Source organism: Cetorhinus maximus, chromosome 4 (genome assembly GCF_964194155.1).
Source record: "Cetorhinus maximus chromosome 4, sCetMax3.hap1.1, whole genome shotgun sequence".
NCBI lineage: Eukaryota > Metazoa > Chordata > Chondrichthyes > Lamniformes > Cetorhinidae > Cetorhinus > Cetorhinus maximus.
In genome coordinates, this window is record NC_135882.1 from 62053987 (window position 1) to 62080927 (window position 26941).

The window sequence follows — 26941 nt, forward strand, 5'->3', positions numbered from 1 at the left end:
TCAGCCAATTTCCTAACCAGGTCAATAATTTGCCTCCAATTCCATGAGTATAATAATTCCTCTCCAGAGAATTGAACCCTGGTCTCCCATATGGCAGGCCAGATCTTAATCATTATACTAACAACGAATTAAGACAAGATGAAATTCTAACGAATGACATACAAGAATAAGATGTGTTCAGTTTTTGTAAAGTTATTTAAAGCCTTGATATTTAGACAAGGAGAACAATGAAGTATTGTCTTAGAAATGTTTCCAATTCACAGAGAGTCAAAGAATAACTCTTCTGTTAAAGCAACCGTTTTTATTACTTTTCTTACATCAAGGGCTGGAAAAACTCAAGTTAACGCTCTTTTTCTCTCTTCACAGATGCTGCCAGACCAGCTGAGTTTTCCCAGCATTGCTTTTATTTCAGATCTCCAGCATCCATAGTATTTTGCTTTCATATAATGCAAGAAAAGGCCCAGGCATTAGCTCAATAAAACACTCGAATTCTAAACTTCAAGCAACTGTTTACTTCTTTAAAGAAACACATCATTGCTCCATTCATTGGAGTGGTGACATATTAGATTTAGCACAGATAGCAGTAGCATGTCAATAGTCATGATGCCTTGAATATGTTCAAAACTGGTATATTACAAAAGAAAATACCGAATAAAAGACTGGCCTTTTAGGGGCAATATTACAAAGGGGAAAAAAAACAAAGTTTATTCGTAAGTCAGAGTTCTTTGTAAAAATACAAGAGATAAAAAGGAAAGAGCCCTCACTGAAAAGAAGAAACTCCTTCAAAAATCTGGGCCCAACAAATTCTGACATCGAGTCTCTCAAACTGCAAACCATGGGCAGTATTTTTTGTTGAGTGGATGGGCATGTGGCTGACCCACTCGAGCATAAAATAGGGCATGATGGCGCCGGGTGAGTGTCCCAGCATCATCATGCACTTGCGCAATATTTCGGTTGGCGGGCATGCGCCGGAGTCAGAGCCGCACCTGCCATCAACTACGAGGCCAGTTAAGGCCATTAAAAAGGTAATTAATTTTACATTGCCTGTGTGATTCTGCACTCGTAGCATGAGCAAAACAGGCAGGCAGGCAGCCGAAAATTTGCTAAACCTCATCCAAAGGCGGAATAAAAAGGGTCAGCAGCGTTGCCAGTGAGTGTAGTGAGGAGTTTTGGAGAGAGTTTGCTGCTGGTTGCTTGTTGGTAATTGGCAGCTTCACCTCTGTTCGGGGCTTCATTGTTAGCATTTCCAGGCTTCATTTCAGGACTTATTGGTGTCTCCAAGGCCCCTGGAGGATCAGGCCATGTGGACCCTTCTCCCTTCCAGGTATCAGTCAGCCTTATGTTACCCTGGTAATGAGGACTGTGGTCTCCGCAGGTGGCACCTCCTCCAAGGAGGAAGAGAGGGGCAGAAGGGAGAGGAGGCCAGGTGTCACAATGCAGCTTCCAGGGGAGGGACCTGTGGGAGGAGAGGTGCAGGCACAAGGGGCGCAGAGCCAGCAGGTAGTCCAAGGCGGAAGGGGCCGCAGAAGACACCACTATCATGCTGCCAGGGTTTACAGGTGGCGATCCAGCTACCTCAATATGTCTGAGATGCAATGTCGAAGGAGGCTCTGCTTCTCAAGGGAGAGGGTGATGTCCATTTGTCAGATGATTGGGCCAAAGATCAGCTCTGACTGTGTGGGTGATCACCCCATGCCAGTGGCTCTGAAAGTCACAGCGGCCCTCAACTTCTACACCTCCAGCTCTTTCCAGGGGTCAGTGGGGGCTGTGCGTGGAATTTCCCATGTTTGCATGAAGCTGGTGACAGAAGCTCTGTTCAGGTGGGTACTGACCTTTATTTTTACCATACGGACGAGGCCAGGCAGGCTGAGCAAGCCAGAAGCTTTGCAGCGATTGCTGGGTTCCAAAGCGTCCAGGGTGCCGTTGACACCACACGTGGCCATCAAGGTGCCAGCGGATGAGCCAGGAGCCTTCGTCAACAGGAAGGGATTCCACTCCATGAACGTGCAGATAGTGTGTGACCGTAGGATGCAAATTCTGCAAGTCTGTGCAAGGTACCCTTGACAGCTCCCATGTCCTGTGATATTCCCAGGTGCTGAGACTCATCAGTGCTCCAGCCTGACTGGATGGATGGCTGCTGGGTGACAAGGACTATCCGTTTAATAGGTGGCTTGTAACGTCTCTCCGCCAACCATGAACAGAGACAGAGCAGCGGTATAATAGGAGTCATGCCTCCACAAGGGCTGTGGTACATAGGACCACAGGTCTTCTCAAGATGCGCTTCCAATGCCTGGACCATTGAGGGGGTGCACTGCAATATCCCCCAGGGTGGGGCGTCACTGATAGTGGTTGCATGCTGAGCTCTCCAGAATCTGGCACTGGCAAGGGGGGACCCACTGGAGGAAGAGGATTTTGACGCAGCTGCACAGGCCACAGATGATGAATCCAGTAGTGAGTCAGGGGCACAGTAAGGAGAATGCTGAGGGCATGGAGGCAGACCTTGGTAACCTCTAGGGAAGCAGGTACACCAGGGACTCTTTGATCCAATGCTCCTTCAACTAGGCTACCAAAGATCTGCCCCCACCTCATGCCAGGGCTGCCGCCTCCATCCCTGATGTCTAAAATGACCCTTTCATTTGCACCCAAAGTCCACTCAATGCCTGTGCAATAAAGTATCCAGCCACTCACGTCCAGCATTACATACTGGTGTACACTGCACCAGAAACAAAAGAGGCGAAGCATACTCAGACCATTAGAACCAAAGCAAATTTAATGTTATTGTCTCATTACGCATTCAATGACATTACCATTACTGGTGTTGATGTCCACATCAGCAGGCACATAAAGCACCCTGGACGCTTTGGAACCTAGTAATCGCTACAAAGCATCTGGCTCGCTTAGCCTGGCTGGCCTCATCCATACAGTAAAGAGTAAAGGTCAGTAAAGGACAGAAGCCTGAACAGAGCTTCTGTCACCAGCTTCATGCAAACATGGACAGCTGATTGGGAGACTCCACACAGCCCCCACTGAACCCTGGAAAGAGCCTGAGGCATAGAAGTTGAGGGCCACTGTGACCTTCAGAGCCACGGGCATGGGGTGTCCACCCATACAGTCGGAGCTGATCTCTGGCAATCACCCGTGAACTGTTCCTCTTGTGCTCATAGTGCCTTTAATTTACCTTTCCAAGTGCAACGTCTTGGTGCTCCATGCAACAACACCCCCCCGACCCACCCGCCGCCTCTCGCTGGCACTGGCATTGGAGACAGCCTGCTGACTCTGCTGTCGTGTTAGCCTTGATGACCTTGGCAGTCGTCCTCTGGCCAGTGAAGCTTGTGCTGGCCCTGCCGGGGGACGGTGGGGAGCAGCCAGTGCCACACCTGGCAATTCCTCAGTCATCGCAGCCTCATCAGATGCGACGGTCACTGGCGGAGGGGCTGCTGCCATCATTTAGAGTGCCCTGAGAGGAGCTCACACAGATGACAAGCAGCTCGTGCGCCAACATGACCTTCCTGCTCACCATTGATGGATGGGCACTTAGCTGGGATACTGGGTGCCTCATCCAACTCCCACACTGGCACTGACCACCTGAAGCCATTGCCCGTGTGAGGGCTTCCAGGTCTGAGCTCAATCCCAGAAAACCTTCATTCTGTCCCTGGAGATGCCTCTCCACAAGAGTCGCCATTCAGTGCCCTCAGCCATGAGGGTCAATGCAATGCTCATGCTCCGCACGGACTCCTCCACAACGGAGTTCAAGGATCTCTGCCAGATCTTCCCGCACATCCCACTGGACATGCAGCATCTGCCGCCTAATGGACGACTCCAGAGGCTCATCATCTGTTTGACTCAGTATCATCCTGGTCCCCAGCAGTCCTCTGACTGCCGATGCCCTGGGCACTCTCTGCCTCCACCTGCACCTCAAGCAAGTGTGAAATGCCCTCACCAATGTGCATCGACATTCTTGCCGCTGATCTAACGCTCACTGAGGTGCTGGTAACTGCGCTGGTGCCTGGTTCAGAGAGTGGGTGTGATGCAAGTGCAAATGATGCCCGGTGGTCCTCCAGCGTCAGGGGTGGCCCTTTGAGATCCAGAGAGCGAGTGCGTGCTGGCAAATCTAAGGGAGAACAAGGACATTTCTTTAGTTAAAGTTATCACACTGTCACTGTGCATGCAAGGCACCCTGGTGAGACAATGGAGAGCTGCATCATGGTGCCATCATCTTTCAATGATTAATGGGGACTCCAGGTTTGAGCCTCCCATCAATGAAGAGGCTACAATAGAATGGTTGCACAATCCAAAACTCTCACCTCTGCACTGCACTCTTACCTTCGTCTGACACCCCCGTCTCTCCACACCCGGTTGCACTTGAAGTGTGCCGGCTCACCAGCTCAAGGGTGTCCTGCTCAAAACTGCTCAGCAACAGCAGGTTGAGCGGGCCTCCACTTGTACGTGGCCTCTCTGATTGGTTATGACTCGTCTTCTCCTGAAAGGACAGAGGAGCATTGATTAGCCCGCTCGCTACCTGCAGCGCCATTGCAGCCTGGCCAACCCCAGCTGAGAAACATGCAAGTCGTGGCCCTCGAGCCACAAGGCACTCAAGTCCAAGCAGCCAGGGCTCACCCCCTTGGCCAGCTCTGGTGTTATTGACAGTTGGCATTCAGACTCTAGCACCCCTGAGGTCCTCAGGGGGACAGCTACACCTAAACACTTCTGTACACTGACCCATGACAACATGGTACTCACCCTTCCTGAGCGCAGTAGGTCATTGAACCTCTTCAGGCACTGCACCCATGTGCGCTGCACCACATCATGGCTGCTAACCAGCACTGCAACCTCCTCCTAAGCCCTCTTTGAGGCGCTGTGGCCTCCTCCTCCCATCTCTGGGGACAAGGGTGTCCCTCCTGGCAGCCACCTCCTCCAGGAGGACCACAAGGCACTCATCTGAAAACTGGGAATGAGTGCCCACCCAACCTGCCCCCCGCCGCCACGCCGTGTCCAGTCGCACTTGACTCCATAACTTGAACATTGAAAACACAGATGTTCTTCTGTGGCAGCCTTCAAGGGGCTGCCTGTGCCATTTTTCAACCGGCCGCCGGGTCACCATTGGACCCAGCGGCTGACAGGCACCCTGCCCCGCCCACCCATAGGGGAGCCACGTTTCACACTGGGCGGGCCTTAATTAGCCCACCAGTGTGAAATCACAGTCGTGGGCTGCGGCCGGTTTCCCAGCCGATCCCAGGCCCGCCGATAGTGCCTGCCCACTGACCTGAAAATTCTGCCCCATAAATCAAGCAAAATGGCCTGAGGAATTTCAGAAGTGATTGGCCAGAAATGCAAAATTACAATTGAAAAAGTTTAACTTTTTAACATCGCAGTTGAGTTCTTCCCAATGAACAACTTCAAAAATGTTAGATCAAGACATTGGTTCCTTTTCCTGCCACCGCTTCCCAAGATTAACACAGATAATAATGTTTTGGATGTGAACCTCAATGGGCACCTTAATGCCACTTGCTGGGTCAGCAGATTTGTACAGAAACCTTGATTCTGCAGTTTTGACCTTCAATTGGTAAACTAGGACCTCATTGGACAACCACATAATTAAGGAACTAATGTAGTGACCGTGAACAAATTGTGAGCAGCTTGACTGTGCCAAGTCACTGAAAAAATTCATGATGGAGAACAGTGAAGCTGAAATATTGACAACTGCTATGCAACAGTCAACTACAGTAACTCTACATTAACTGGCTCACATCCATGGATGATAGTTTTGACAATGTAAGTCATGATGGACCTTTAAAGTTGATATTCCTATTAAGTAAAGGTTAAAAACATTGCAGGTGCAGTAATAATACAATAACGCTAATTGCCTTTGTTTGATTACCTTTACAACAGCTGCCTTGTCAATGAAATACATTTTCTTTTTTACATGGTTGTCTATATTTAGTGGCCGCCTACACATTAGCTTATCTTTTGGTCCACCATGATGGACAGTTTCAACCATATCTAGTACATTATTATAACAAGAATTACTTTAGGTTAAAATTAAGATACTTACAAGCATCTCTCTTTCTTTAGCTTGGTTATTTTCACTTGCAGCACTGCATGAAAAAAAAATTACATGTTTCAGGATGACGTAAGGAACAACAAAAAATATTACAATAATGTAATCAAGACCAAAAGAGACAGGAAGCAGAAATGCTCTAATCCCAACAACTTATGGAAACTCTATTCCTTTCCTTCATTATCTGAAAGACTAGAAGGAATTCACAGAGCAAAAGCTAATAAAAGCAAAATGCTGCAGATGCTGGAAATCTGGAACGAAATAGGGGAATGCTGGAGCAATGCATCAGGTCAGTCAACGTCGATGGCAAGAACAGACAAGTTAATGAGGTGGCTTTTCAAAAACAATTTTGAAGAAACATTAATTTGTCTGTAGAATCCAAGAACGTTGCCTGGCCTGATGCATTTCTCCAACACTTTATTGCTATCTTTATTTGCTTAGTTGTCAATAATTTACAGTTTTGAAACCATATAAACACCTGGTCATTGATAGAGTTACTTTACCAATAAGTTGTAAGCAGTCTGAATAGTGGATAGCACCAATAGCGTTAAGGCAAATAACAACACATAACAGAATAGATGATCAGCACCGTAAGCGAAACTTTAATCCTGTTTTAATAACGACCTGCTGTTGGTAGCTAGCTAAAAGTTAATTCAGTCATAACAGCTATTCTCATCTAGTTATCTGGATGAACAATAACCAACCCTTTACTAGAAATTAATAGAAATGGATCAGTGCAAGAGCAAAATAGTTATTACTCTGTTGCAATGTTTTTCATCGCTAACATGCTTGCATCCAGATTCTCCTGCTCTCCCTATCCAGGAGGAGATGAACAATTTTTAATGCAAGAATACAAATTAAGTAACTTGTTATCAATCATAATAGAATCAGAATGGTAGTTGAGCATTTGCACAAGTTGGTGGTTTGTTTATACCACACATGTTCGGACTCTTTTTTAAATCACATGCCAAGTGAGTAGTTTATATCAGCAGCTCCTGCCACACTGAAAACATCAAACATTTACTTCCCCTGGAGCAGCACTCTGCACATGTATAACTCAGGTCCCTCTCCTGGCAGCCAGAGTGCATTTAGCAGCCTGAGGCATAACTTGGTTGCTGGTATTTTCCAGAACGAACATTTCAGACTCTTTTGTGATATTCAAGGTAGTCTAAAGTAGTATGTAAATTAAGCATTTGTATCGGTTGTCATTTTGCTTCAGCGTGATTATAAATGAAGGGGGCGTGATCAGAATCACAGAATGGTTACAGAACATGAGGCGACCATTCAGCCCACCATGTCTGTACTGGCTCTCCAAAGGAGCAATTCACTCATGTCACTCATTCACCTTCTCTCCGTAACCCTGCACATTCTTCCTTTTCAGATAATAATCCATCTCCCTCTTGAATGTCTCGATTGAACCTGCCTCCAGCACACTCAGGCAGTGCATCCAAATCCTAACCACTCGCTGCATGAAAAAGGTTTTTCCTCATGTCATCAATGTTTCATGTGCCAATTACCTTAAATCTGTGCCCACTTGTTCTTGATCCTTCCACCAATGGAAACAGTTTTTCCTTATCTACTCTGTTCAGACCCCTCGTGATTTTAAATACTTCTATCAAATCTTTTCTCAACCTTCTCTTCTCCAAGGAAACCAGTCCTAATTTCTCCACTCAATGTAACTGAAGTTCCTCATGCCTGAAACAATTTTCATGAATCTTTTCTGTACTCTTTTTAATGCTTTCGCATCCTTCCTAAAGTGCAGTGCCCAGAACAGGACGCAATACTTTAGTTGAGGCCAAACCCGTGTTCTATACAGGTTTAATATAACCTCCTTGCTTTTGTACTCTATGTCCCTATTAATAAAGCCCAGGATGCTGTATACTTTATTGACCACTCTCTTATCCTGTCCTGCACCTTCAATGATTAACGTATATATACACCCAGGTCCCTCTGCTCCTGCACGTCCTTTGGAATTGTGCCCTTTATTTGATATTGTCTCTCTATGTTTGTGCTACCAAAATTAATCACTTCACATTTCTCTACATTAAATTTCATCTGCCACTTGTCTGCCCATTCCACCAATCTGTCTATATCCTTTTGAAGTTCCAAGCTGCACTCCTCACAGTTCACAATACTTCCAAATTTTGTACCATCCACAACTTTTGAAATTGTGTCCTGTACACTAAGGTCTAGGTCATTTATTAAATCAGGAAAACCAGGGGTCCTAACACTGACCCTATAGAACTCTACCATAAACCTTCCTCCATTCCAAAAAACATTCATTAATAGCATGATAGCATGCTGTTTTCTATAATTAAGTAGCCCATGTAATTTCAGATATAAAAGCACTCCGTAAAAGAATCATTAATCCTGTGGCACACTATCCATGTGCACAACATGCATTAGGGTGCAAGCTTGTGATCATAGCATATGTGGCTCTGCTTATTGAAAATGAATTTTGCTGTAATCAGGAAAAGTTGGGACAGCTTGAATTTGAATGTGATGTGTACAACATTAATAGTATTCTTTGTTTCTCAGTAGAAGCTTTGTCAAAGCAAAATCCAGGTTTGCTCAAGTACTGTGAGCTGCAGGAAAAGCATACAATAATCAAATAGTTGCTCAATCCAAAATTCAGATTAACAGGAAAACCGAGTAAATCACACATGCTTATTCTACATTTTAAAAAAATTCCAGCATGCACCATTATTTGCTAGCTTAAAAAAAAGCTGAAACACTTAAGTGGATACTGTTCATTTGTAAGCATTCAACACCTGTAAGATGTGTGTGTTCCATCATGTGGATCGGTAGTGAAAGAGGGGAAAGAAAGCCCTTTCTATTCCACCAAGATAAATAGGCAACTGTAATTAAAGCCATATAAAAAGTGCACTTTAATCCTGATCCACACCCATCCAAAGGTATGAGACTGCCCAACAATACAGCTCCTGTATGAACAGGCATTCTGTTCAACAAAGCATTCCAAATTGAAACAACTGCAACCTGAGCCACTAATAAGGGAAGCAGTAACTCAAGCAGTGAAGTACTGCAGTGCATGTAATTCAAACAAAAACCTACTGAACCCAACCAAATCAAAAAGCTAAAACATCTAATTGTAATGTGGACAGCTTGTCACTATCCTTAAAGATATGGGAGATTCTAAATATTGAAATTTGCATAGCTACCACATGTCTTTACAAACTCCAAACGACTCTTGAAAAAAAATTCTCACAGAACCTTTAAAATCAAGGTCAAGGAAACAACTTTAATTTTCTTAAATCACAAAATCTCTGCAGTACTTGATTCTCAATATTTCTAGCTTTCTATATTATTAAGGGGTTAATTTTTCCCTCCTAGCACTACCCAAGAGCAAGTGTGGGGCAAATCAGATGTGCACTTTGCCAGGATTTAGAGCTCAGTGCCTGATCCTCCTCAGGCTCAAATAGAACAAAGGGGCTCACTACTAGCTGTAGCCGTGAAGAGACAAGGAAGTCTGGGTGTACCTTGGAGCTTGAAGATAGCCTGCCCCATAGGTAGGCAAATTTTTCAGGATTCCCAAAACTGGGACATAAAATATTAAAAATGGCAGCTACAGGTGAGCACTGACTAAGATTACTCATAGCCACCAAACATTGGGATTATCATTTTTCTCCTTCAGTGAAACAGGTCAGCCCCTCTAAATATTGTATCTTCCTGTTGCCACATATGACTTATCCCTGCAGTCTGCCTTGGAGGAAGCTTGGTAAGAGGGCAGCACCAAGGTGCCTGGTCAGTAGAGAAACAAGGAAAACATACACGTATGAAGTCAAGACCAATGATACGACAATAAGATGCGGTATGTCTGACTGCACGGCCACTATTTTTATTTTTATTCCAGGTAGGGTGGACCTGTGCATAGTCAGGGGAGGAGAGATTTGTTTGAGAAAAGATTGGTGCTGGCTCAAGAAAGGGCTACACCTCAGAAGCTACTGAAAGGGCACATGCTTCTTCCTACTCAGCTTCCTCTAATTATGTCATATTGGTTCAGATCTTCCATCAGAGGATTGGTGAAGGGAAGGAGCGGAGAGGCTACACCCCTTCTGGGGTCACCAGCTCAAGTAACCCCCTTGAGGTTAGCATGCTTCCAGTGTAATGTTAAGGTTTTTAAACATTAGAAATAGCTTTAAAAAAAAACGTAAAACATTAAAAATAGTGTTTTTCAAAAACCCTGAAGACATTTAATTGTTGTTAGGAGTTTGTGGAGGGGGTAGGGGGTGAGCATTGTCAGGAGGAAGGGTGAAAATTGGTAGGGGTGCAGGGAGGTGAGGGTGTGTATGTTTTTTAGGCATTTCATACATAGCTCCCACTGTTAATCACTGTCCTATGCCTAAGGTTAATAGCAGAAGGAAGACTGGGTAAACATGTAGCTAAGTTTAGGGCATCAAGCCCAAGTTTCCGACACCCCCAGAGTCCTCCTCCATTGTTGCTCGACCAGCGCAATTCTGCCCATCAGAAGTCTAAACTTCAGGCAAATACCATGCAAGTGCACAGGTCGGGACTTCCTCCAGGTCCCAACATTTACTGCTGTTGCCATCGGAAGATCCAGGCCATTGCTTTTTTTTTAAAAAGGGGGTTGGAAGGGGAGGCTAATGACACATTCGCCTCCATCTAAATATAAAATTCTGATATAACAGGGATGGCCAAACCTTCTGACCCGTAGAGCCACATATGATAATCTTCAGATATTCTCGAGCTGCAAGGCACAGACAAGCTTCACAAACACATTTTTATTACTAATGTACACACTTCTGTGAGGAAACCTTCAGCTTTTTTCTCTCTAACCTTCCAGGTTTCCTTCATGCACAATTCAGATCATAGCAAAAACTAATCTGCTTCACTGACACACATCAGAGCTAGCATATGCTCACTGCTTAACTGACTTTGGCAGCCTGAGCAAGGCTGAACAACGTAGAAAATCAGTCAAGAAGATAAAAAAAACATTGATTTTACTTGAAAAAAATTGGAGCCACTGCAGAACTTGCTACTTGCCCTTTACCTGTGAGAGAAACACAAAGTCTCTGTTCAAGCCATACACATATGAATCTGGTGTCATGAACTTGGGTTGGAGAGGGTCTCTGAGGCAAAGGGGGAACCGCTACAGAATTGGCGACAGGATACCAGTAGGTGATATGGCTGAACAGATGGCACCATGGACAAAGTGGGGGAGGAAAAGTGAGCCTCCCGTGACAATGGAAGTGAGGTTACAGAAGTCTATCTGTGAGAAGCTAAAGCCAAATGAGGCTTGGTTAAGGGAAATGGCTAATTCAGAGGATCCATTAGGTTGGCTCAAGGGGTGGAGTGGGAGTCATCCCAAAGGCGAAAGAAGATAGAAAAGGCAGTGTGGCTGTATGGATACGACAATCAACACTGTAAAGATCAGTGTGAAAATATTAAACTCAGTCAAGAAGTAGAGATCCTGAGGAAACAAGCCTCAGACAGGGAAATGGTAGTTAACCGTTTGATGTAGGAACTTGAGGAGCTAAAGGCAGAAAGGGCCACTGAACAGTCGGGGCATGAAAAGACTGTGAACTTTTATCAGGGCCAGGTGTGTAAGGTAGAGGAAGATAGAAATGAGTATTGGAGGTTATATTATGAGGTCAAGGCACAGGCTCAGGACTTCAAGACGAAGTGTGAGCGTATGAAGGTGGCTTACCATTTGGTAAAGGAACTGAAAAAGGGACAAGTTCCTTTTTGAAGTAGAGAATTTGTCTAATAGAGAGGTCCAGATACTGCTCAGAGTGCCTGGAGGAGGGGGGACAAGGTCCCTTTTGCAGAGGTTGTGTTCATTCAAGAATGGATGGAAGGGAGAAAGCTAAGAGCTGAAAAGGTAACAGACATTTTGGTTAAGACAATTTATTGCGCTGAGAAATGTGGCAAGGGAATTCGGAGCATAAAAAGGAAAAATGGGCAGGCAACTGCTGAGATGAGAAGAGGAGAGCTCTTCTGATAGCAAGACTATGGCCCAGCTGTTTGCGTAAGATTGAGATATAAAATAAACTTTGGGATCATGGAAAATGGTTAGGGGAAAGTAAGAAGTTAAGTTGATATGCCCACAGTATAGTTAAAATGTTATGTGAAACATATAAATACGTTATGTGAAACGTATTGACCATCACAGCAATAGTAATGGACTAAAGGCTTAGGTTTCCTTTTTTAAAATAAAAAGGAAAGAGTTATTTGGCCTTAACCATTCAAGCCATTGGTTATTTCCCAAAACTAAATGCTTGAGAATGGGAAATCTGATGTAAACACATTGACCAATGAGTATCAGACTTTTCAAAACCAGTAAGTCTGGGCACAAGAAATTGGGTTTGCTGAATTAATTTTAATTCATAAGAATTGATATCCTAAACAATTTGAAGAAAACAAAGAGGCACACACAGACAGTCCAGGTGATTTCTACAGGAATGAAAAAGCGGGGTTTCTTTTCAGGAAGAAGTGAATTAAATATTAAAAGAAATCTGTCAGCCCAACAACATTTATTTGAATTTAGGACAATTTAGAAATGTGAAAGGTGCAGTGTAATTTAGTAAGTTACTTTTGAAAACTATGTCGTCATGTAAGATAAAGAATAAACAAGACATGTTGTTGCCTGGAATCAAACAAAACTGTTTGATTTTTGTTTTAAAGATATTATGAGAATATTTTATTAGACTGTAAAATTTTTCCAGGGCTCAGAATGAGATAGGATGGTAACTAGTGGGATGTGTAAAACTGAATGAGACGAAGTGAATCAAGGGTAGTAGGTAGAGACAGGAAAACACAGCGTACCTGTCAAAGTGAGAAAACATTAAAAAGGGAAGAAAATTTGGATTGAAAAAAAAACGAAGAGCCTGGGAATAAGTACACTTAATAGGAAGTATCTACAGGATGGAAACAGATGAAGGGAGAGCTGGAGAATCTTTTAAATCCATGTGTGATGTTATTTTAATGATATTGAGTGACATGATCTGCAGATGAGGAATGTCATACCAAAAGGAGTGTCAATCTAAGCTGACATTATTTAGAGATCACATTCAAGTTATAATGGATAAACTATTCCATCCCAGAGGGATCAGTTATACTAGGGACAGATTTTGGCACTGATGTTCAGCTCCATCCCTGGATCTGTATTGATCCTCGTTTTTTTTGTTATTGCGCAATTCATTATTGTATAATACTGTAGGATTTGAGAAGACGTAAACATAAGAAAGCCAGATGTTTGTACAATTATATGCAACGCAAAAGTAAGCTAAGGGATGTTGTAAAATGGGTAACTGCTCAGATAAATCTGTACGTAATTTAGTTAGTTAAGGGGGAGGGAACACGTAGTCACCCATGGTTGGCAAAGGACATGTGACCAAGCAATAATCTCTCATTTGGGTATGATATATCAAGCATCTAACAAAACTGGTAAAAGATGTGGAGCTTTCACAAAAACACATTCTCCAACAGGAGAATAGTAAAATGAGAGATGAGGGAGATAACTACCCCACATTGGTGGGATATTGGTCTCACTATCAAAACCCCCTCTTGGATTCAAATTGTATCATTTGTTAGTAATTGTACAGTTAGTTATGGTGTTATATCTACTTATACTATTATGAAAATTAAAATGCAAGGCAAAAACAGGTGAAATTGGTAGGATTATTTAAAAGGCGATTTAGGTTGATGGATTTAAATGTATAGATTCTGCAAGATATGTAAGATTTGGTTGGGGCCTGCAATACTTCATCACGGCGGAAGATTCATCCGCACTAAGATCTCATTTAAGCTATGAAAGAGATATTAAAGGGCGAGATGTAGGATTGGAATCCTCTCCAACTGGGAAATTTATGGTACATAATTTCAAACCCACAGACATGTCTTGACCTCATGATTAGAATTATAAATTACAAAAGCCAAGCTGCAGCCAACAGTGCAGGGCTGGGCAGCAAGGGGTTAATTCAGACATTTAGTTAAAAAATGTGACTCATCAAAAGGGTTTGGACATTGACTGACTGCTATCGGGGGACAATGGTGCCAGGGAAATGCCATTACGAGCCATCAACTAATGCAATCAAGAAGTCTGATTACCCAATACAATGGCACAAAGGACATATCATCAATGCAATACACTCAAGTAATTATGCAACTAAGGTCTGCACCACAGAATATAGTACTGGAATAGGGTCATTCAAACCCTCATTAACCTTGGAGGCAGGTGCTGTTACTGTGCCACCCAAAACAGCCGGAGAATTGCTCACGCAATGAGAAATGATAATGTTCGTCTGGATACATCTTCCATGGAAAACCCCAAATTGTTTCAACCAGCAGGGGCTGATGACACTTGTCTGGACTTTGCACGGAATCAACTAAATGGATATTGGAACAACAGGAAATATGTTTTGACATGTCTGAATTCAATTATTATAAAAGAAAAGCACATCTTAGGTTTGGGCTAGTCGGAAGGAGGGTTAGGGCTGGTCACCTTGACTCAGGCCTACATTCTACACTGGACAGACCAGCTGTGTTGGGGAATGTAAGTTTCAGCCAAATCATAGTGATATTGGTCTGAGGGTTTTTTGTTAAGGTTTCGGAACAAGAGGTGGTGTTTTGCCTGTGTTTTGGTAAGTTTAAGCCCGAGTTGTGGTGACTTTGTGTCGGGTATTGGGAACGGGTTGTTTTAAATTTTGGGGTTTTGTACTTTGGGGTTGAGGGTGATTCAATAAAGCAATTGTGAATTACCAGAAGAAACTGGTCTTGCTATTCATTCTGCTCAAGCCATACACTTGTGAATCTGGAGTCACGAATATGGGTGCAGGGAGGGTCACTGAGGGAAAAAGGGAGCGCCTACACCATGGACGAACAACAAATTTGAATCAGAGTACCTTCGTCCCAATACAGTAGATGCTTACACTCCTGTTCTGTATTAAACTGTTTTCTCCCTGTCCAGAGGCTGCAAAAGTTGGAGAGTCAGCAGTGAGAGGGTGAGTTAGGGTGCCAGAGAAAATGGCACTGAGGATCAAGTGGCCCTACATCAGACTGGTGGGAAACTACGAAAGAAATCTCCTGACAGCGCTGCAACAAATCATTGATCTTAACCCTCTTCCCTCCCAGTGCTGCTGCCTGCTCTCCAGTTCTCTCCTCCTGTGAAACTGTTCATAACCAAAGCTATACCCAGCTGTTTACCTCCCTCCAATGCATGATTTAACAGGTTTCACAGCACAAGGAATGAGCTGCACTGTGTATCAAAGAGCGGCATGGGCTTGGGAACTGTGGTTTGGCTGCCTGTGATATAACAATCTGCAACAAATTTTGAAGTTAAAAAAACATTTTTTCAAAAATAAAAATTGAATATTGAATAAAAATTGACAATATTTGACTCTCAAGACAGTTGCACCTATACAGCAGCTCAAAAATAAATAATGCTGATTTTTAAATAGGGAAGTTTCACTCAGTGCCATTAAAGAAAATCAGTAATCAGAGCCCTCTGACATTCATTTACATCAGCATGCTTTATTTAGCACCGACAACAGAAAAGCCATGAAGGAAATTCAGGTACGTTTGGAAGCATTAGTGATAATTTTCTCTGCATTGCACCTGTTTTCCAGGTACTATTTAGGAGCATGGAAGAAAAAAAATCCTTAATTTGTTGAAACAGCAAAAGCTCTTAAGTGTTAAGGGGAGTCATTTTTCCCAACACTTTTATACTTATGTCTGGCGTCACTGTAGCATAATCCTGCATCAAACCAATAGGTTTAACAAGAACACGGTAATCACAAGAAGGTCATTATACAAGACTCCAGTTCTGCCTGAAAACTTTATCAAAGGCCAATAGCAGAGCTATATGTATTTATTTTAATACAAAAGCATGAAGTACCATCTCCCTCAATTTGAGAATGTTTTGATGGGTGAAAATAATCAAATCCAGATACAAAATAAGACAATTCTCCCTTCACTTCCTGAAGATTTAAAACCTCTTTACATATTCACATAAAAAGGCAGAGGGGTATTAATAATTTAACTTATATTTATAAAGTATCATTAATATGAAAAACATCCCGACACTCTCTCAGTTGGAGGTCAGGCCTAAGAAATTTGCCAGAATTTGACGTTAATTTACAGAAAACAAATTTAAATGAATTGCCGGGGCCGGGGGGGGGGGGAGGGGACCAGGAGATTGCAGAAAGGAGCAGGAGTAAGCTCAGAGGTCAGATATAAATGAGATAAACAACAGTAAAATTAGAATTATCCCAAAAATTCCAGAGTTTTAGTTTGAGGAATGTAGTGAAAGTGACATGGGAGTTTTAATTAATGTACTTAGCATAACCAATAAAGTGGGTGAACCTCAGATGTTACATGGGATTATGACATAATTGCATTAACAGGTACGGTTCAAACAAAGCCTGGAGTGGGTTCTTAATGTTCCTGATCACCAAATATTCAGGAATAATAGAGAAGGAAAAAAGAGGAAGGGGTGTGGCAATATGAAGAAAGGTGTTACATCTCTAAATGAAACAAATATGCTGAATGGTTCATGCACTGCATCTATTTGGCTTGCGTTGAGGTAGAGGGGGTGTAACTGCATTGTTGGGAGGTTTTGTTTTAAAAGCACCAAACAATGAGGAAGAGATACGAGCAAATTTGTTGGCAACTTTTAGTGGTGTGCAACAAAAATAGGGTAATGATATTAATAGACTGAGAAAAACCATGCTAAAGGAAGGAGAGGAATTTGAGATATTTGTGCAAGAGAACTTTTTCAATTAATACATTCCTAGTCTAACAAGGAAGAAAGCATTGTTGGATCTGGTTCTGGCATAAGAAATAGGGCAAATGGAAGGTGTTACGATAAAGAGATTATCTAGCTAACACTGACCTAAGCGTAATTCGTGTTTAAAGTAATTATAGAAAAAGACCATGAAATACCAAAGTTGAAAAAGCTCGCACGGGAAGAGATTTCGGTGATGTAAGATGGACCAGAGCAGAGGTAGATTGGAAAAGGTGATTGCAGCGTAAAGCAGTAACAGAGAAATGGAGGGCATTTAGGGAACACACAGTTCAGGTACAAACCAGGTATATTTTCTTGAAATGAAAAGGTAGACCATCCAAAGCTAACGTACCCTGAATGACAAAGGAAATAAAAGTCTAAATAAAACAGAAAAAGGGAGGCTTATAACAAATGTCAGGATAAAAATTTAATTAATAACCAGGAAAACTGAGTGAAGTCCAGGGGGGAATGGAAAAACAAATACTGGAGGTAAAAAGATACAATGAGAAAAGATTGCAGGTAACATTAAATGAACCCTAAAATATCTTATAAACATATAGGGTCATGATGGATGCAGGAATCGGCTTTATGCCATGCTATCCCTCCAACATCGACTTCATATGCAGTATTTCTAATCAGTTATGCAAATTGAGACTTGGCCTAATGTTATCTCATGTATGACATCAACCTAGATTGTAAACCACTTCTGTTTTACTTGCTGAATACTCATCTGTTGAAGTGACGGGAAAATCCATCATAGGGCCAAATGTGTGTTCAAAAAGTCAGGAATGGTTGTGGGTTGAACAAGAAGGGTATCTGCTGGACCACAATTTTGAATTTCCCATTGGAAACGTAACCCACACAAACTTACCACTGCTGGAACATGGTTCTGATCTGCACTCTCGTCTGCTGACGTCAAAGTTGCCCTTGACAGTCCTAGGGGAAATTTGTGTTTCCTCTCTCCAATATTTTCATCGGGTCGGGTGGGTTTTGGAAGGCTTCTGAAAACCTATCTTGTTTGACAGTTTGTGAACCCTGGGGGAAACCCGAGAAGGAGTTGGAAATATTCTGACAGGTAGAAGTTAAATGCTTTGACAGATTCAAATGTGATTATTAGATGCTATAAGTTAAATGTGCTTGTATTGCAGTGGTTGATCACAGGGTTCTGTCCTGCAAAGCTAAGTTGACCGTCGCATAAATCAGCATTATGTAAATGTTCAGGTGCATTAGAGTAATTTCCGATTTGGAAAAGCGTGGTTATGCATTCAAAACTGAAAATAAGAGTGATTGGGAACTCCGCCATTATGATTTGAAGTGATCTAAATGTTAACAGCCCTATACATTTGGAAAAAAGAATTGCTCTGCAGTTTTTACTGCAAAAAGGCACAGGAAATGACAATGGCAATCGCAGCCCTGTCGACCCTGCAACGTCCTCCTTACTAACATCTGGGGGCTAGTGCCAAAATTGGGAGAGCTGTCTCACAGACTAGTCAAGCAACAGCCTGACATAGTCATCCTCACGGAATCATACCTTACAGAAAATTTCCCAGACTCCACCATCACCATCCCTGGGTATATCCTGTCCCACCAGCAGGACAGACCCAGCAGAGGTGGCAGCACAGTGGTATACAGTCGGGAGAGAGTTGCCCTGGGAGTCCTCAACATCGACTCCAGACCTCATGAAGTCTCATGGCATCAGGTCAAACATGGGCAAGGAAACCTCCTGCTGATTACCACATTCTGCCCTCCCTCAGCTGATGAATCAGTGCTCCTCCATGTTGAACCTCACTTGGAGGAAGCACTGAGGGAGGCAAGGGCGCAGAATGTACTCTGGGTGGGGGACTTTAATGTCCATCACCAAGAGTGGCTCAGTAGCACCACTACTGACTGAGCCCTAAAAGACTTAGCTGCTAGACTGGGTCTGCGGCAGGTGGTGAAGAAACCAACAAGAGGGAAAAACATACTTGACCTCATCCTCACCAACCTACCTGCCGCAGATGCATCTGTCCATGACAGGATCGGTAGGAGTGACCACCACACAGTCATTGTGGAGACCAAGTCCCACCTTCACATTGAGGATACCCTCCATCATGTTGTGTGGTACTACCACCATGCTAAATGGGAGAGATTTCGAACAGATCTAGCAACTCAAGACTGGGCATCCATGAGGCGTTGTGGGCCATCAGCAGCAGCTACATCGTTCTCAAACACAATCTGCAACCTCATGGCCCAGCATATCCCCCACTCTACCATTACCATCAAGCCAGGGGATCAACCCAGGTTCAATGAAGTGCGCAGGAGGGCATGCCAGGAGCAGCACCAGGCGTACCTAAAAATGGAGGTGTCAACCTGTTGAAGCTATAAACCAAGACTATTTGTGTGCCAAACAGCATAGGCAGCAAATGATAGACAGAGCTAAGCGATCCCACAACCAACGGATCAGATCTAAGCTCTGCAGTCCTGCCACATCCAGTCATGAATAGTGGTGGACAATTAAACTACTCATTGGAGCAGGAGGCTCCACAAATATCCCCATCCTCAATGATGGAGGAGCCCAGCACAGCAGTTCAAAAGATAAGGCTGAAACATTCGCAACAATCTTCAGCCAGGAGTGCCAAGTGGATGATCTATCTCGACCTCCTCTGGAGGTCCCCAGCATCACAGATGCCAGTCTTCAGCCAATTCGATTCACTCCATGTGATATCAAACAACGGCTGAAGGCACTGGATACTGCAAAGGCTATGGGCTCTGACAATATTCTGGCAATAGTACTGAAGACTTGTACTCCAGAACTTGCCGCGCCCCTAGGCAAGCTGTTCCAATACGGCTACAACACTGGCATCTACCCAGCTACATGGAAAATTGCCCCAGTGTGTCCTGTACACAAAAAGCAGGACAAATCCAACCCAGCCAATTACTGCCCCATCAGTCTACTTTCGATCATCAGTAAAGTAATGGAAGGGATCATCAACAGTGCTATCAAGCGGCACTTGCTTAGCAATAACCTGCTCACTGATGTCCAGTTTGGGTTCCGCCAGGGCCACTCAGCTCCTGACCTCATTACAGCCTTGGTTCAAACATGGACAAAAGAGCTGAACTCCCGAGGTGAGGCGAGAGTGACTGCCCTTGACATCAAGGCAGCATTTGACCGAGTGTGGCATCAAGGAGCCCTAGCCAAAACTGGAGTCAACGGGAATCAGGGGGAAAACTCTCCGCTGGTTGGACTCATATCTAGCACAACCTAGTGGTTGTTGAAGGTCAGTCATCTCAGCTCCAGGACATCACTGCAGGAGTTCCTCGGGGTAATGTCCTAGGCCCAGCCATCTTCAGCTGCTTCATCAATGACCTTCCTTCCATCCATCATAGGGCCAGGAGTGGGGGTGTTCGCTGATGTTTGCCCAATGTTCAGCACCATTCGTGATTCCTCAGACACTGAAGGAGTTCATGTCCAAATGCAACAAGACCTGGACAATATCCAGGTTTGGGCTGACAAGTGGCAAGTAATATTCATGCCACACAAGAGTCAGACAATGACCATCTCTAACAAGAGAGAATCCAACCATCATCTCTTGATATTCAATGGCATTACCGTTACTGAATCCCCCACTATCAACATCCTGGGGGTTACCATTGACCAGAAACTGAACTGGACTAGCCATAATAACACTGTGGCTACAAGAGCAGGTCAAAAGCTAGGAATCGTGCAACGAGTAACTCACCTCCTGACTTCCCAAAACCTGTCCACCGTCGACAAGGCACAAGTCAGGAGTGTGATGGAATACTCCCCACTTGTCTGGATGAGTGCAGCTCCAACACCACGCAAGAAGCTTGACACCGTCCAGGACAAAGCAGCCCGCTTGATTGGCACCACATCCACAAATATTCTCTCCCTCCATCACCGACGCACAGTAGCAGCAGTGTGTACCATCTACAAGATGCACTGCAGGAACTCACCAAGGCTCCTTGGGCAGCACCTTCCAAACCCACGACCACAACCACCTAGAAGGGCAAGGGCAGCAGATAGATGGGAAAACCAGCACCTGCAATTTCCCCTCCAAATCACTCACCATCCTGACTTCAAAACATATCGCCGTTCCTTTACCGTCGCTGGGTCAAAATCCTGGAGCTCTCTTCCTAACAGCACTGTGGTTGTACCTACACCACATGAACTGCAGCACTTAAAGGCAGCTCACCACCACCTCTCAAGGGCAACTAGGGATGGGCAATAAATGCTGGGCCAGCCAGCGAAGCCCACATCCTGTGAGTGAATAAAAAAGACACTTGTTCCTGGACTGCTTTGATTGATAGGATATCTGGTGTAGATTAGAAAAAGCAGGACCATCTGTTTTTGCAGTTTCAGTGGCCTCCATTGCTTGCATTTTCAAGGGTTTGTTTTGACAGCTAGGGCCATTATGAATGCCTGGCTGAGTTTTGAAAAAGCTATAGAACCATTTTTCTCGGTATGGATTGTGTTCAGTTTGATTGACAGTTATAAAAGGTTATAAAGGATTATGTATTAGATGTGGTTACTGAATATAAGTTGATTTGTTTTTACAACTGAACAACCATTTGAGCGGATTCTATGAATTTATCGTTGGATCCGGATTTTTTTCTTACTGACCACTCTATTGGATTGTTAGAAGTGTATTTTTTAAATATTCATTTTGAAGCATTTCCATCATTATTAAATGAGGACTGTATATAGTGAATACTGGGATAGTGCCTATGGATGATACATGGGGAATGCGAGGAGACACGGGCGGGGTGGATGGTTTTGGTGAGTGGTGAGGATTGGGGCCATAAGAACTATGTCCCAGTGAACATAGGCAAGCCTCCTAAACAGCCTGCCTCTGCACCCTCACTCCTCCAAAGCTGCCTTGGGACTCAGAAAACCCGAACCCTGCCCACCCACATCTCCAGGAGATTAAAATATCGTAGGTATGAGGAGAGTTGATGGGCTCGAGTTTTGAGTTTCTGAAGTCAGGAAGTGGCCTCATATTTTCTGAGCCCAACATGACAATCCTTAAACAGTAAAGTTTAAGAGAATAGCTAGGAAAATTATTGGGTCTCTTAAAGCCCTAAAAGGACATCTTCATGTAGAGGCAGAGGATAAGGCTAGGTATTAAATGAGTACTTTACATCTGTATTCACAAAGGAAGTGGCTGAAGATTGCAATCATTCAATCCTTATTGGATACCAAAGTAGTGTAGGAGGACTGAGGAGTTGCTAACATTATTCCACTATTCAAGAAAGGGGAAGGATAAACGTGGGAACTATTGGCCAGTCAGCCTAACATTGGTGGTTGGGAAGTTACAGGAAACCATCAAAAGAGACAAAAATAAAATTTCTTTAGAAAACTATGGGTTAATCAAGAAGTGTCAGTGTTAAAAGCAAATTTTATATGATTAACTGTTTTGAATTCTTTTATGACATGATAAAGGTGGTTGAACTTGGTAGTGCAGTAGGTATTTTGTGTGAATTTTCAGAAAACATTTAACAAAAAGCGCCAGGCAGAAGACTTAAGAAGATTGAAGTCCATGGATATAAATGGAAAGTAGCAGCGTGAGCACAAAATTGACTCAGTGACAGGAAGCAGAGGGTGGTCGATGGATGTTTTAGAGTGGGAGGTGGTTTGCAGTGATATTTCCCAAGGGTCAGTTTTGGGCCCTTTATTCTTAATTTTTATGAACGACAGACTCGGGTGTAGGGAGCAACAATACAAAGTTTATAGATGATACAAAACTTGGCAAAGTAGCTGATAGTTGATGAGGTCAGTTGTAGATTTCAAGAGGACTGACAGGATGATGAAATGGGCTGAAGCATGGCAGATGGCATTCTTTGTAGAGAAGTAAGAAGTGGTGCACTTCAGGAGGACTAATATCAAAAGGCAGTATTCTATATATAGCATAATTTTGGGGAAAAAAGTGCAGCTGAGCAGAGAGAGCTTTGTGTCCATTTACACAAATCCTTGAAAAGGTGGCAGGACAAGTTGACAAGGTGGCTAAAAAAACAAACAAACAGGTTAATGAATAGAGGAAGAGAATGTAAAAGCAGAGAGACTATGCTAGAACTTCATAAATCACTGGGTAGGCCTTAGTTGGAGTATTGTGGACAATTCTGGGCACCACACTTCAAAGATGCAAAGGCCTTAGAAAGGGTACAGAGAACATGTACCAGGGATGAGGGGCTTCAGATATCACCAGAGGCTGGAAATGTTAGGGTTCTTCTCCGTGGACAAGAGATTAGCAGGTGACCTAATAGAGATAGAAAAAGGCTGTTCCATCTGGTGAATGGGTTAACAAGGGATCAGATTTAAAATCACTGCCAAAAGTTCTAGAGGGGGATAGGGGAATTTTTCTTTTACTCAATCTTGAAAATGTGTGGAAGCTGAATTAATAATTAATTTTAAAAGGGAACTGAACAGATTCTTGAGAATGACAAACTTACCAGGTTACAGACAAAAGGCAATGGTGAGAGTCTGAGCATGACTGCTCTTAAAAAGAACATCCATTGGGATGATGGGCAAAATGGCCTCCACAGTTCTGTAATTTTCTATGATTCTATAATTTTTTTTTAAACATTGGAAAGCACTACATTCATTTAAAAGAGCAACTAAATCATGAATAAATTACCATGAGCTTAAAATATGAAGAGTGCATCAAAAAATAAATCTTAAGTCCTGACAGCTGAAACTTCTAAACATTCCTGCATTTGCTTCTAAAGGGCTGAATGGATGAGTGCTATGTTTTCTTTAGCTTGGAATTAAACACCTGTTGAGCAATGCATGCAAGGTCTCTACAGCAGAGGCCAAGATCAGATCCCAAAGCAATTACCACAGTCATTGCAATCCACAGATACTAATGGCCCAGATATCCTATACCTGTTATGCCAACAGGACATGGTTTTCTTCTCACATTAACAAAGGTTGGGATATATCTGGAAAGTGAAGCCAACAAACCGATGGCACTTTGCTAACCTATGGGAAACCAGCACCGCTTTGGTGGTAGTATAAATACAACCAGGAAGGAACTCTTTGGAACTTTATTTAGCTTTCCAGTGTTAGAGGGCATACTGCCCTGCCAACCTCAAACTAGCAATGAAATTCTGGAAACACTCAGCAGGTCTTAGGACAGAGTTAACGTTTCAGGTTGCTGGCTCTTTGCCAAAAATTGAGTACCTAGATATGTCTTTAAGACAGACAGGCAATTGGGGGAAATGGGAAGAAAGAACAAAAGGGGAGGGAGGAAAGATTAAACGAGAATAGAGATGATGGTGCAAGGTAAAAATTACAAATGTAATGCTATTTGAACCACAATTCTGTGTAGGACTCAAGCTGCTAAACACTATGTGAACAGAAAATTAGGTAATCTCAACCAACCCTCAAAGGAAATGCAAGTAATCATAATTTCACAACAGATTACATTGAATAAAGATTAGTTGCTTGCCTGTACAGCTGAATGGCACAAAAGAGATTATTAGCACATAAAAGAAATCAGTACTTTTTTCCAACATCTGCACAATTAAACTACATACGCAAAGTGTTCAAAAATTATAGAAAGTACAGAACACAATGAACCAATATTTTTATTTTCAAAAGCAACATACTGTGGGTGCTGGAAATATTCAGCAAGTCAGGCAGCATTCGGAGAGAGTAATAGTTAATGTTTCAAGTCGATGGCCTTCCACAGAACTCAATTAATTTGTTTTATATTTTTCCGTTCTCTTGGCTGCACTACATCAGACATGTGCAATGGGGGAAAAAAGTTTACTAACAGTTTAAGATTTTAAAAAATGCTTGCCTGACGGCTGAACATGACTCTGCCCTACCATCCACGCCCTGAAAATAGATAGTTGATGAATGAAAAGAATTTTTAAAAACGCCTGAAAATTTAATTTCTCACTGCACCTATTTAAAACCAAGCACCAGATGACTGAAGCTCCTCTTCATTTCCTTCTTAAGTTAAGAAACATTTAAACAATAAAACTTCGAATTCAGATATTTCATGCATTTCCTCAGTATTCTAGCTATTGGGAGGAATCGTCCCAGAATTGCACCAAGTGCGATAGTGGCCTGAAAACCGATGTTTTATCCACCAGCAGCAATGGCGGGTTTTCACGCCTTATCGTCCACCTCCCACCTATTAATTATGCAGCCACAGGAAACACGCCATCTGGCTGGCAGGTAGCCTCTCAATCACCCGCCACACCATTACCTTACCGTTTCCTCATGCCGATTGCCATATCTAAACCGCACACTGAGTTCTCAAAACTTGCAGCCCAGGACTGCTCCAGTGAAAACATGGCCCTGAAAGCCAAGATGAGTTCAGTGGCCAATCACTGAAATGCCTTTTGGAGGCCCGCCGTGATGTCCTCCACCCCAAGTCTGGCCGCAGGTGGTGCAGTAATATCACCACTCCTGCTTGGAGGCAGTGGCAGCAATGGTCAATGCCAACGTTGCAAGGAAGAGGCTGGCCATCCAGTGCAGAAAGAGGATGAATGATCTCATCGGAGCCGTCAGGGTAAGGCAACCATCTTGTCACTCTCAACCCTCACACTCGAGGCCATCACAATGGCATCTCTCACTGCCAGTTCAAGGGACATCACCGCTCACTTGCACACGCACACATACAGACCTCAATCCGACCCCATCTCCTCTGGAGAATAACGCCTCATCACCCACCATCTTGAGGCCACTTGCACAGATCAATATGTGCACCCCCACCACCCCCCACAACCCACCCTGGGATACCCCCTTTCCCCTGAGGCCTCTTCTCCCCCTTCCCCAAGCAAGGCCTAGCCCTGCAGCAGTTGAAAAGCCACCCCCACCTTACGGCTGGTCTGATGGGTGGAGACTACCTGTGAGCCCCCCTAAAGCTGATGTGGTGCTGCCTGCGAAGCCTGGCACTGATGAATGTGAGTGCTACCCAAAGCAAGGTAGACAAACCAGCCTTGAAATCCCAAGCAAAGTGCAGCTCGCCAGGTGCACATCACTTATTTACAGTCGTGAAACACATTGGTATGCAATCAAGCCGACGTGCCCGGGTCATCTAGCATGGCGAGGGGGGAATGATTCCAGTGAGCAGGGCTTATAAGGAGATGCTGAAGTATTAAGATTAGGTTCCCGACTACCCCAACTTTCCTCCTAAAGGCAGTAACTCTTTGCTAGAGTACATTTGCTGGTTGCTGCATTTGTACCTTTCCCAAATGTGCATTATCCAGGTGTTAGTAAGCAATTTGACAGCAGAAGCGAATACAGACAAGCCCGAACCAGTCTTTAAAATGCTAGATCATTTTCACATTCCCGAGCCTAGAGAGACAGATGAATTGTAGTACTCCTAGCTCTTGTCCTTGAAAAGTTAAGTGAATTCATTTGTAATTTTGGCTTTTAGTTCAAAAAGGTGTTTACCAAACGTCTTGTAAGTCTGGCTTGTTAATCTCAGATGGCAGATACATTAGAGCATCATACAGATTCCTTAATATATTTAAGAGTGGTAACTGAGTAGTTTTATTAATACAGCTGAACATGGATTTAATCATAAAAATTAAGTTTTTTTTAATCAGCGTGCCTAGTCCACCAACTGTAAGTAACCGGATTTTAAGTAACTGTAAAAGACTCAAAAACAAGCTTGATTTTAAGAACCTCCGCCAAAGCCAACAAACTGGCGAAATTAGCAGAATTGTGCAATGGTGATTCAGAGGGCGCGGCCAATTTTGTTGGCAGGGCCAGCTTCTAGAACATTACACAAACTAATATGGAAACTGGATATAATGTGCGCTCGAAATTCTTTTAGCTTTTCTATCAATTGAGCTGATTTTAAAGGAATTGTGCCAAAAAAGTGCAATCTAGTGGAAACTCCTGCTACAGAGCCATGCAAGATTGAAATTGCTATAAGATGCAGGCCAACAGAGCTGGTTTCTTCCACTTGATTTGTAAGCACCTTCAATGAAAGGCTTACAAAAAGCCACAATAAACAATGATCTGAATTACTGTCAATTAACAACCACACACCATCAAACACACTGGGACAAGGTTCAGGATCTGAGATGAGTTGAGAGAAGGGTTCGTGAGGAAACAAGTCAAACTAGGCAAGGAAAGATAGATTAGGATATTCAGAAATTAT

General features: G+C 43.3%; 1 protein-coding gene across 1 annotated transcript in view; it reads right to left on the reverse strand.

The window, feature by feature from the left end:
- Nucleotides 1–26941, reverse strand: part of rbbp8 (retinoblastoma binding protein 8) — a 171942-nt gene that overhangs the window by 49140 nt on the left and 95861 nt on the right. The window contains exon 5 of the mRNA XM_078540210.1: nucleotides 6053–6095. Within this exon, the coding sequence (XP_078396336.1) occupies nucleotides 6053–6095 (43 nt within the window). The remainder of the gene's footprint in view (nucleotides 1–6052; nucleotides 6096–26941) is intronic.